The 13,042-nt window shown below is 46.3% G+C and overlaps 1 protein-coding gene across 7 annotated transcripts in view; it reads right to left on the reverse strand.

The window, feature by feature from the left end:
- Nucleotides 1–13,042, reverse strand: part of NINL (ninein like) — a 208,288-nt gene that overhangs the window by 29,964 nt on the left and 165,282 nt on the right. For 5 of the 7 annotated variants that reach the window (XM_053667257.1, XM_037155282.2, XM_053667252.1 and 2 more), the window contains 3 exons: nt 11,133–11,262; nt 8,323–8,432; nt 6,978–7,321 (listed from right to left, as the gene is read on the reverse strand). In XM_053667257.1, the coding sequence (XP_053523232.1) occupies nt 6,978–7,321; nt 8,323–8,432; nt 11,133–11,262 (584 nt within the window). The remainder of the gene's footprint in view (nt 1–6,977; nt 7,322–8,322; nt 8,433–11,132; nt 11,263–13,042) is intronic. The other 2 variants (XM_053667264.1, XM_037155283.2) reach the window with 1 other exon arrangement.

The raw sequence follows: 13,042 nt of genomic DNA on the forward strand, positions 1-13,042 counted from the left end.
CCACCTACAAAAATTAATTTAAGAACTGATACAGTCTCTTAGATGAAAGTATATTAAAGAAATATAACCAAATGCATAGAATGATTCTTGATTGTATCTGGAATGATTGAACAATAGAGAACATATTAAAATAGTTGTGGAAATCTGAACATAGAGTGCAAATTAAAAATAGCATAGCATTGGCCCCAACCCATGTAGTTCAGTTGGTTGGATCATCATCCCACAGACTGAAAGATCATGGGTTCAGTCCCCAGTCAGGGCATATCCAGGGTGCAGGTTTGATTCTTTCAGGGCATGTACAAGAACGCAAACAGCAGCCCTGGCTGGTGTGGCTCAGTGGATTGAGTGCTGGCCTCCAAACCAAAGGATCACTAGTTTGATTTTCAGTCAGGGCACATGCCTGGGTTGTGAGCCAGGTCCCCAGTGGGGGGCATACAAGAGGCAACCACACATTGATGTTTCTCTTCCTCCTCTCTAAAAATAAATAAATAAAATCTTCAAAACAATAAAAAAAGAAGACAACCAGTAGATGTTTCTCTGACCTCAGTGTTTCTCTCTCTCTCCCTAAAAGCAATGAAAAAATGTCCTTGGGTGAGGATAAAAAGGAGAAAAACTTCAAATTAATGTTAAATTTCCCATGTCTGATCATGATATTGTGGGTATGTAGGAGAATGTGCTTGTTCTTACAAAATAACATGCTGAAATATTAGCACTAAAGTGAAATAATTGCAATAATGTTTGCAATTATCTCAAATTCAGGAAAAAAGAGTGTGTATGGGTGTGTATATGGGTGTGGAGAGCAAAAAAGAGAGAGCAGAGGCAATCTGGAATGACTCATGTCATATGTGTATTCAAACCATCCCTACAGTTCTCTTAACTGCTGGCAGAAATTCTTTCACAACCCAAATCTGGTCATGTCACTCTCCAGAGTCTAGGCTTTGCTTTCTCTTAAGATAAAGGCCAAATTCCTCTTCAAGGTCTTCAAGATCATGCAAGTCTGACCTTCACCCAGCTGTGGTCCTGCAGCTGCTGTAGCTTCGGAGGTAGTTTATCTAGAAGTGGTTATAAGACCCACACATGGGAGTTGCAACCAAGGGTGCACTGGCTGGGGACAGAGCAGGAGCCAGGGCTTGGGGTCCACTCTAGCGGCAGGGATACAGATGGTCTTAGGGAGTGCCTCCTCCTTTATGCTGCTGGTCTTGTGTGAACTAGCCTCTCAGTGGCTTCTGACACAGATATCCCTTCCTCCATATAGGAACCTTCCCCAAAGACATCAGCTCCTCAGTTTTGACACCCTTATCCATCTCTTCACGCACCTTATCCTATACACAGGACAGTACCACAGGCTCTTCAAAATTAACTGATTTCCACCCTCCTGTCTTCTCCCTTTGTGGTGGCATTTCCTGAGAGTCCTCTAATTGCTCCATAACCCACTTCCAACCTCCCTGCCCATATCCCATCCATCTGTAACCCATTAATTCAGCCTCCAGACTTGTGCTAGTCAACTTCCTGCACCTCTGCAGTCATCATTATGGCTTCAGCCACTGCCATGACCTCTAGCCTGGACAGCTGAAGTAGACACCTCCCATGCCCTCTCAATCACCACAGTGTCCTATTCAGGGCCACCAGCAGCTTGCTCTTAGGAAATCCTCCCAATTCCCATTAGAGCTAGTAAGTACTCACCTTCCCCTCTGAATAGTCTGTCTCCTAACTCTTCGTAACCCTCTAGCCTGAGAATCCTCTTCCCCTGTTGGCTACACACTAGGTCTCTGCCTGATGTGGGTCTAGGCCTGTGCCATGCAGCCTTGCCAGACCTGAACCCCGGCCTCCCAAGAAACCAGCAGCTTGAATTTGCATTATTTCTATATATCGTCTTAGGATTTCACCACACCTGATTGTGTCCCTAAAAAATGTACATGGTTTGAGGGGCATGACCTTTGTTTCCTCATCCTTAAAATGTGATAATGTATTTCTTCCTAACACTAGGACATGCAGGAAGAATGGTGTTTCCCCACAGAAATGGAAGCTCCAAATATCTGTTTTGGTCCCAAATGCAATTGCTAACTGTCCTGGCACATAGAATGTGGCCAGTAAACACTGTCAAATGAATGAAGACTCTGCTGAGACTTGAACTGTGACTACTATGTGGCCAACAGTCTGGGGAGTGCAGCATGTCAGGAGAAACAGAAAGAGGACAAGGGCAGCCTTCCAGGACTTGGGTCAGTGAGTGGCAGACCACCAGGGTCCAGGGTGGAGAATGTGAATAGCATGAGTCTGGGCACACGACTATCCACAGGGAAGTATTTAAAAGGGACAGCAGCTTGGGATTCTAGGAGCTGGGCTGCTTCTTTGCCGGAGTCTCTTGTATGTGGCTGTGGACTCACACATGCAGCAGGTCCCTAAGGTGCTCACACTGAGGTCATAACCAGCCTGTTGGGGGGGGGGTTGTTATGGAATGGCTGCAAATGTCAGAGTATGTTCATATATTCATCTCATGCTACATGCCCTTTTTGAGGTACGGTACCATCTTTGCTTTATATATAAGGAAATTTAGAAGTCACCCCATTACATTGTTCCACATTGTTCAGGAACACTCATATAAGAGGCAAGAACATGAACCAATGCCTAGACGGCAGGAAACAGCTCCTATACATCAAGGCTGCTCCCTCCTAGAGGAGCAAGGGGACCTGGAGATGGGTGCCTAGGGACTTCCAGCTATGCTAATATTTTCTTTCTTAAGATGGGTGGTGGGTACATTGACCTTTATTCCTTTTGGCTTACCATAAATCCTACATAATCTTTTATTTTTTTCAATGAAGTAACTTGTTTATGGTCCCCAGCTAGCAGGACCTGGTGTCTGAGCTGGAATGCAGATCTCACCACATGCCTGTGGTCACACTCCAGGACAGACCCATGTGTGCTGTGAGCCAAAGTAACATAATACCTCATGGAGCTTCCATCTTCACACGAAGCAGACACCTCACATGTGTGCTGTGTATGGGTTAACAGGACCAAATGACACTGCATGCAGAGCAATAACCATGTTACACAGTCATTATAACATGCAAGTGCCTATAACATCTTTCAGGGTAAGCCTCCATCTCACAAAGATCCAGAAGAAGAGAATCTGAAGCCATGCTCTGCAGCATCTGGAAAAGCCCTTCTAGAATTCCAGCCTTCTGAGAAAGCACATGCCAGCCTGAGACCCACAGAGGAACCTGGGGAGAAGGAGGGTCTAGCTGCACAACTGGGCTTTCTCTGTACCTTGCCAACAGACCAACATCTCCAGGCCACCTCCTCACCTTGGGGCTGCCCATGAGGACATCAGCTGCAGCAGTATGCACTAGAGCCCTTTGGGGCATTCATGTCATGCCCACCACCAACATTCCCAGGTGGTGCCAGGCAGCATGGAATAAAGCAGCAGAGAAGCTTTTTACATGAATGAATGGCCTCCTCTATTGCTGCTCCAATAGTACATGGACTTGCAGTTCAAGGACAGTGCCTGGCACATGACCTGGTGGGTTGCAGTAGTGGATCCTGCTCAAAGTCAGCAGGACCAGGGTTCAGATGACCAAAGACTGAAATGGGCCTCCACATATAGTCTACCTTTGGGACCTTGTGACACCAGTGAGAACTTCCTAAGGACAAGGGCAGGGGACACCAGAGCCAGCTGAAATACCCAGAAAGGTTAATTTATGCCCCCTCTGCCTACTCACTGAGCACCTGGTGACCTGTGGGATGCCTGAGGTCGAGGTTGGGCTTATGACCAGATGCACAAGCACACAGGTTATATAACCAGTCCTGTAAGCAGCTGTGAGCTGGTTGGCCAGAAATGTGTGTGCTTAGAGTTAGTGACAGAGGTCAGAGGGTATACTTGGCATTCTGACACTGAAGAGATACCAAACCTGTTCTCTCTTGAACCTGCTTTTTTCTTAAGAGCTCAAACAACATCTTCCAGCTTCCAGCTGCAAACCAAAAGTTTGGTTTTCATGTCATTTTTCTCTCTCTCCAGTGCTATGTCAGCCTCTACCTCCCCCAGAGCCTTGAGCTGTCCCCACCTGGCTGCCTAGGGGCCAGCAAACCTGTGGTGGAAGCTCAAAGTGCTGCTCCTGGCTTTTCCCCTGTTGTGCTGCAGCCGGCTCTCTAGGGTGTTCTTACTGCACCTAGCGTGTTCCTTTAAGGCCTGTCCCAAGTTCCCCACAGGGGCTGGCTCCCTGCTTGACTTCCCAGCTTACTCCTCAAGAGCAGCCTGCTGCCTCTCAGTCTCTTCCCTGCCCACCTTCTGGGGCTAAGGAGACAAGGCATCTGCCTCTGTTCCCAAGAACAGCTCCTGGGCTTCAGGCTGGCTCACGCACGCCTGGCCATCAACAAAAAGCACTAGATCCTCTGCGACTACTCCCCAGCCACCCCACTTGGGAGCACCTGTGACTGCCTATCTGTGGGAACAGAAGCCACCTGGTTGGAGTCAAGTACACACTGACTGTACTCTCCAAGGCTGAGTCTCTTTGAGGGCATTTTGATGGGCAAGGGTTGGGGCTAGGCTCTGCCTAGGGTCTACAAAGTAAGGCTGCTCCCTCCTGCTTGTACTGAGGATCATGGAGCCACCTTTGCCCTCCTGCTCATCACCTGCTACTGCTGACCCATCCCTTCAAGAAGACACAGCATCTCTGCTTTCTGGACAAGACTATCCACCTGCTTCCTACAGGTGAGCTCTAACTTCTTCTTAAGGGCAAAGACTAGCAAACCTACACCTATTCTTCACTCATCAACTCCTACAGCTTTAGTTGCTGCTGTTACAGTGTGTGAGGATCTCCCTCTCTTTTCCCTTTGCTACTCCAGGTCACACTAATATGTCATCTCTCTCATTTGCAGCAGATGTTTTGCAGCATTTCTTCCTTCTGCCTATGTTGTAGTGATAAGTGCTTACAGTGGGTGGCCTGCTGGGCTTCCATCCATGAGAGCTTTTGATTCAGCCCAACTCTAGCCTCTTTCCTACAGAAACAGAATGAGTCCCAGGCACTGAAGGCTATAGCTCTAAGCCTCAGACCTATTCCTCAGGTTAGGAAGGCCACAAATACTTTTCTTATTTCAACCTCACACTTCCTCTCAGCTTGGCTAGCTTTACCCTTTCTCACTTCCATGACTCCTGGGCATCCACCCACACCTTAGGGCCTTCCTTAACAAGGCCTCAGGAGGACTTTCCCTCACTAGGGTTGGGCTCCATTATAGGAGTCAACACAGATGCCATTCACTCATGTGACTGTTAAACTAAGTTGATTAAAAATAAGCCACTAGCCCTGGCTGGTGTAGCTCATTCAGTCGATTGAGCATGGGCCTGTGCAGCAAAGGGTCTCCAGTTCGATTCCCAGTCAGGGCACATTCCTTGGTTGCAGACCAGGTCCCTATTAGGGGACACATGAGAGGCAACCACACATTGATGTTTCCCTCCCACTCTTTCTCCTTTCCTTCCCCTCTCTCTAAAAATAAATAAAATATTTAAAAAATAAGCCATTAAAATTCAGTACCTTAATCGCATAGATCACATTTCCATACTCAGTAGCCACATGTGGCTGGTGGGCTGCCTTAATAAACACAGGGATGTTCCCCATCTCAGAAAATTCTAAGGACAATAATGGCCTAGAGTTTTAGTCAGGTGGGTAAAACTGACCCATAGTCATAACTTCCCTTGAAAATCCTGTAAGCTGCTGGACTGAGGCCTGCATGAGGGCACTAAGCCAGAGACAGGTATATTCTCTGCTCCAGCCCAGTGCTGGCCTAAGCCATATGGGGCTCTACCTCCAGGCTGCAGAGGGACCACGGGCAGCAGGACCAGATCCTCCCAACAAAGGTTGAGGTCTCTAAGGCTCAAGATGCTAGGGATGAGCAGCAGAGAGCCACCCTGCCCTGTTCCTCTGCTGCCTGGTCAGAGTCTGGAGGGAGCTTTGTTCCCTTACCACACAGCTCTTGAGTTTTACAGAAAATAACAAAGCTCAGGGGAAGCACATGACTTAAAAATGACTTATCATCTCCAAGAGTGTCACTCAGTTCCTGCAAGCCCCAGAGGCTGTCATCTGGAGTGGAGGGAGGAATGTAGCACAGTCACAGACTGTACTCAGCAACTCCTGTGCTCAGGCCACCCCTAATTCTCATGACAAAGAAGGGAGAGAGCCCACCTCACCCAATTTGGAGGGCATGACCTCCACAGGAAGGTCTTTCGATATCCTGCTATGAGTGTGGTGATTTGGAACATGTCCACTTGGCCAGAACGTCAGAACTCACCCAGGTCCACACGGAGCCCCTCCATGAGGACAGGTGTGTGATACACACCTCAGCTATGAGCTCTCCCTCAGCTCTGGTCCAACATGAGTGGAATGTGACCATTCTCTCCTGAGCTGGGGAGGATTCAAGATTCCACCTGGGACAGGAAGGGGCTGGCTGAATAACACTGAAGCCTGCAATAACTAGTTATCCTCAAAGTCTATGATATCATAAGACACAAAAGACCACATGTTTTCCAAATAAACCTTTTCTTTTCTTTGATCATATATTTTAGCCTTTTCAAGAACCTCACTAAACCAAATTAATGGTTCTTCCTATGGTTTCAGGGCTTTTATCCATCTCCCCATATGCTACAACACCATGTCCAAGAAAATTAGAATGAGATATTAAATGATGAGTGTGTTGATCTTTGCTATACAAGACAAGTCTGAAACAAGGTGAAAAGCACTGAGTTGAAATTCTACAAAGTACACTGTTTCATGGCCTAAGCTATGGTTAGTTCATATGTTAAATTTAAAGTAAAAATTCTTATATAATGACTTATTCTTTCAGTGCCCACACATCTTCCCCTGAGAAAAACTATAGTTAATACGCATCATCATTCTGAGCAGTTTGCATAATCAAACTTTAAATTTTGGTTTATTTAATTTTGGCAAGAAACCCTAGACATGAAATCCTGAAAAGACATGGCACTGGACCTGAACAGCTGTAGCTCATGCTGATGCCTCTGGTGTAGCTCCTCCAGCTGATCTTTCTCCTGGGTCGGCTGCTGAGTCAGGCCAGATAGTACCTGCGTGTAGCACTGCTCCATCTCCCTCCTCTCTAGTTCAAACTTCCTCTCCAGCTCAGGGCCATGGGTTGTACTCTGGAGCTGGTCTTGCAGGCCTCGAATGACCTCCTGAGATTTCACGTGGAGGGTCTCCAGGTTGGCTTTTTGATCCTCCAGCACACTGATTTCAAGCTTGAAAGCTTGCTCCATTTCCTTTTTCTTCCTTGCAAAGTCCTTTTTCATCATTTCAATTTCTTTTTCATAGTAATTTACCTGTGAGGAGAAATGTGAGCAATGTTGATCAGGAAGTCTGCAAAATGATTTACTAACAATGCAACATGGAAGTATGAGGCTCCCAGGTAGCACAGTAAAAGAGCAGATGGCCCAGACATGGTGAGGCGCAGGAGACAGCCATGACAACAATGTCTAAGGCTTCCAAAGGACCATAGATTTTATTTTTCCTCATAACCTTCCATTAGCCCCATGAGACAGCTCTAGCAGGTGGGGAAGGGAGGCTGGAGGCCAGCTGGGCCAGGTGTCTAGTGAGGAAGCATGAGGAAGGCTTGAGGGTGTGACAACATTGAGAAAACAGAGAGCCTTAATGAGGCTGGTGGTGTGGATCTGACCTCCCTGGAGGTTCTAGTGAGGAGAAATATTATCCAGTCATAGGCAGGGTTACTATAGCAGCTACCAGCTAATACATCCAGGGAACCCATGGCCATAGCCATAAAACAGAGTTGACCCAGCATTGTTGCTACTCAGACCAAGATGCCTATCCCCTGATAACAAGTCATGGATACTGTCTCTTCACAAAACCTACCACAATCTTATAACAGAGTAGGAGACATGTTCATCTGAGAAGACAGACTTGGTCATGGTAATTGTGACCATGAATCCATGAAATAACCTACCCAATGTATCTCCCAGGGTAATTTTAGCTTAGAATAAAGCCAGAAGCTGTGATTTCCCAATGAAAGAGCAAGCAAGAAGACCTGGCCTCTGCATACCCTTGTGACATTCCAGAAATGCATAACTCCATTCTCCTGCTATTAGTTATTCCTTATGTCCATCCCTCTTCCTCCAAAGAGGGCTTGAGGTTGAATGTCAGTTTTATTTTCCTTTCCTCACACACATCCCTCCCCTGAACAGGCTTACTACAAAGCAGGGGATCCACAGGCAGATGTGTACATGCAAAATTGCCAGCACAGTGAACAAGCTTCTGGGCATGCAGCAGCAAGCGCCCAAATCTCCTATGGCCTCCCATCCCCCCTGACCTTGGTCTCCAGCTGGATCTTGAGGTCTTGGTAATGTTCCTTCACCTGCTCCATCATTATCTCCATTTCTATACTCACTGGAGTGGAATCACCCAGGATGGAGATGATGCCTGCAACAAGGACATTTCTTTTTATGTCTTGCTGAGGGTTCCATGGGGTTTGTTCCACACCCTCCCATTTGATATTTAAACAGCACTGAGTGTTCATCCAAGATTTCCTCCACCACACAGGACAATGCACAATCTTTCATAGGCACCTTCTGTGTGAGGAATTCAGTGCTGGCAATGAGGGGCAGCTCTTGCAGGTTTTCTTAGTCTGTTATGTCCCATTCTCAAAGTTGAAGCTCTTTAGAAACCAACATTTGAGTCTTTGCCAGAACACAGATTATTCCAAGATATAAACTAGGAGACTCTCTGCAAGATTTGTCAGGCCTTTTAATTCCCTAAAAGATGTCATATATGGTATAGTCACTGCATACTAAATTGTGTTCCCTGACCCAGGTACAGAGAAAGACTCAAAGACTCAAAAAGGTGTGATCTGTAGCACAGACAAACCTCTGTGACAGCCAGTGTTTTATGATGAGGTATGTACATTATACAAATAATATGGGATTTCAACAAGTAAGTCAAGTATGAAGTGAAGGTTCTAAGAGACCATAGAAGTCATTTTGTTCCAGAATATTCCTTGACTGACAACATCAGACATCTGGGCAGCTCATTTTGATGAGGCACCTGTGGGCCCATAATTTCTACCAGCTAGTAATTGGGTCTTCCCAACATTGTGCGTGTTGGGGGGTATACCAAAGTATTGACTCAAGTATGGATGTTGTCCACTGCCAGGGTTTCATCTGTGCTGGTCCAGGAGTCAGAAAAGTTGAGAGGAAAAGACACATTCCCCAAATCTTACCATTTTTCACTTCCCAAATTATTTTCCATGAAAAATAGTGACAGACTCAGAAACACTGGGTCTGAGAGGACTCAGGATAAGCACCTCAGGAAAGAAGATATCCTGATGCCCTAACAAACTGAAGCTGCCATCTGGGTCTGGCCAATGGGCACAGGTCAATGAGCATCTGTCAGGCGAGGCTCCAGATGGATACACCAATGACACTGCCACCATAATCCACATAGCCCCATTCACCCTAACTCTGCTGTTGTGACTTTCCCACACAGCAGCAGAAGACCCTCCCCCTCTGAAGGGGCCAATGGAACCTCTACAGCCAGATGGAGGGGTGAAGGGAAAAAAAAACACTAGCTGAGATACTGCTTTAGTTTTATCAGTCACACACAAGTGTGGGGCTGCTTCTGGTACCACAGACTGAGACCTTCTGGACAAGGACAACCCTGAGTATAAGACCCCATCACTGCCCTGCCCTTGGCTACAGGTCAGTGGCTCCTGACAAGAGTTGTACACTGTGTGTAGCTCAGGCTCCTTCAGCTACAATGGAGGTAGCAAGTGCTTCCTTCCCTGTGGCCAGGCTGCCCACCTGGCCACACATCATAACTATCTGGGAATCTGGTACCATCTGGCATGCTGGCCGCACCCTGAAACCTCCCAGCTGAGGGTAGTCAGGGTTGTGAATCTCAGGAGCCATCACATTCCACTTAAAGAAGCTGCAGGTGAGGGGGGTTTGTAAAGGGCCAAGAAAGCTGGCCTTCATCCATGCAGTTCCTATGGAGGCTCCCACATGGGCTCTTTTGAGCACACACTTTTCTACATTATTAAGTTAGCTTTTCCTAAGCAATATGGGGAACTCTGAGTGTTCTTAGGGCTACAGATAGGACCAAGTAGTTTTCTGAGGGGCTGCATGATTGATGTGTGATCGATGGAAGCAGCAGTCACCATGGTCTCCATGGCCCTTGTCAGTGGCAGCAGCAGGAATAAAGCCAGGTGTATTACATAAATATGCATGGTGCCTGCCCTATACAATTGCCAGGGAAGAGTAGCAACGAGCCAAAATCAGTCCTCCAATTGCTTTGGCATCTGAAACCTGCCCCCCACCCTATAATGGTCTGTAAAAGGGGCCATGAACACTTAAACACAGGGCCTCAGGGTCTCTCAGAGCCTACAGCTCTTTCCAAATTTATGGGCTGAGTTAAGAAGCATGAAGCTGTGGTTCTTCTCAAGCTATACCTTCAGCATACACCTTTGCCTCAAGTGGGTGGGGACATTTCTTGGTACCACAAAACCACCTCAAAGCTTGAAGGTAATGCTATCTACATAACTCAGGTAGAAATATCAAGTCTAGTCTACCCCAGTACATGTGAGGCCTCTGTGAATTCCAGGAAGTCCCTGACTTACTTACACAATTTAGTGACTTCTCTTTGTAAGAGCTGTCACAGACCTGAGACGAGCCCCCTGCTCACCAACCTTCCCCCCCATTCCCATCTCTATATGATCATCGCTGTGTGTCCAGCCCATGCTGAACACTCATCTGGATCCCCTGGGTGCTTCTCCCAACATTGGAGATTCACTTAGATGCACCTACCCTATGGTCATGGTAAGGTCATCCTAACCCCTTCACCATTTCTACCCAAATGGTAAAACCCTTACCCTCCTCAGCCTTTCTCCAGTCTCTGGGTATTGTGTCAACCTTTGGCCTTGGGTCACAAGCCCACAAGGCACTTGTGACCACATGTAGGCTGGGCTAGGCCCTAACGTGCTATGAAACTGGCCCACCCATCACTGCTCACCCTAGACCCAAAGACAGCCTGTGCAGCATAGGTAGGTAAAAGCTGTTGACACCAGCCCCCACTGCCCCCAGTAAAAGCACATCACTGCCATCTTGCAGAACTGAGCTGAGCTCCTACCTGCTTGGCCATGTCTAGGAAGCAGCCATCCATTTGGTGATGCATGGGACTGGCCATGCCAACTCTGGGGCAACTGTGCCTGCAGACTCTCTATGGCAGCCTGCAGCTCATCGTTGCGGTCCTGCAGGTCCTGTGGGGCAGAGCCAGACACCTCTTCCAGCTGCTGTGGCCACTCAGTCCAAGGAGCCACTAGTATGGAGACTGGACTACCCAGGGAGCAGCTAACTCAGTGCCTAGGGCATCCAGCTGCGTCAAAATAAGCCACAGATAATGGGGGCTGAAGACCCACCCACAGACATCTCTTAGGAGTTGGTGAGTGTCTCACTCCATTTGGGATGCCATAACAAAAATACCACAGACTAGGGGCATATAAACAACAGAAATTTAGCTCAAGGGTTTGGAGGCTAAAAGTCTATAATCAAGGTGCCAGCAGTTCCAGTATCTAGTGAGGACTTATCAGTTCATAGATAGCCATCTTTTTCCATGTCCTCACATGATGAAAGAAATGGGAGAGCTCTCTTGAGTCTCTTTTAAAGATAACTGATCTCCTTCACTTGGCTTACCCTCATGACCTCCCAAAGGTCCCACATCACAAGGCCTAACATGACCACAAAGAGGGAACGGGCTTCAACATATGAATTTGGAGAAACACAAACACTCAGTATGTAGCAGTGTGGAAATGCAGAAAAAGAAAATCTGCATTTGGGGTTTCTGACTTTATTACGATGTCTACCCAAGACAACAGTGAAAATATTAAACTGCAAATAATCTCTAATGAGCATCTAGTTAACGTTTTATACTGTCTTTTACCAAAGGTAGCCTTGTCAAGAGAACTGAGGTTGACAATTGAAAGAAAAAACAAAAAACTAAAATGATAGTGAAATAGAAAGGGGATTCATCAACAATGGAAGGCATACTTTTCTTGCTAATGAATATCCTGGTTACAAAGTAAAGGGAAACGCTAAGCAGTGACTTTGGAGAGACTAGGTGATGCACATCAGGGAAGGCTCAAGGTTATTCCTACCTCTGGAGACTAACTATAAAAAATGACCTCAGCCAAGAGGCAGAGACCTCCCCTGCACGGCCCACCACATCAAGCACCCAGATCTTGGTCTGTAAGACCATTCCTTTTGGTAAGGAACCAAGACTCCTTGGAGGAATGGCTGATTCCAGGGAGACTGCAGGTAAAGGTACAAGATTAGTTTGGAGCATGCTATGATGCTACTAAGTATGGAACTAATCAATAAAACAAAAGATGATGGTGACATATCTCAAAGACGTGGCTGCTATCTGGAAAACACTCCCACTAGCAAAATCTTACACAATTTGAGCACCAAAATAATTAGACATAGTTATGAATTACAAACTACTGGTGGAAAAATGGGTATTTGTGAGTCCATGGCAACAGATAAATTGATAGGTAGATAGACAGGCAAGTAGATAGAAAGATAAGACCTCTCTGACTTACAGTAAAATGCCAAGGGCTAACTAACAGATGTGGAGAGTGGGTGCTGGAGTCGGAAAATCAACATTTTGCAACTGTGATGGTAAAAACTGGAGTGAACAAGAATTATCAATGGATACTAAATCCAAGGACAATTTAAATGAATAGCAGAATATTTACATGGTCTTAAAGTGACTCTCCAGTACTGCTTACTACTTACTACCAGTAATTATATAGTGGTAAAATCAGGTAATGCCTTGATGAGGTGACCAAAATTAACATCACCTATGCTGTCCAGCTGAGCAGGTACCATCTCAATTTAACCAAAGGAAATATCAAATAACACAAAATGAGAAAGTTTATATTAAAACGAATGGGGGGCTGTATTCCTCAAAAAGCAAGTCCATGTGATAGTTTATTCAGTTAATGATATTGGGAAAATTAGAGAGATATGTGCAGAAAAAGC

This window comes from Artibeus jamaicensis, unplaced genomic scaffold (genome assembly GCF_021234435.1).
Source record: "Artibeus jamaicensis isolate MK-2021 breed Jamaican fruit bat unplaced genomic scaffold, CSHL_Jam_final contig_135, whole genome shotgun sequence".
Classification (NCBI taxonomy): Eukaryota; Metazoa; Chordata; class Mammalia; order Chiroptera; family Phyllostomidae; genus Artibeus; species Artibeus jamaicensis.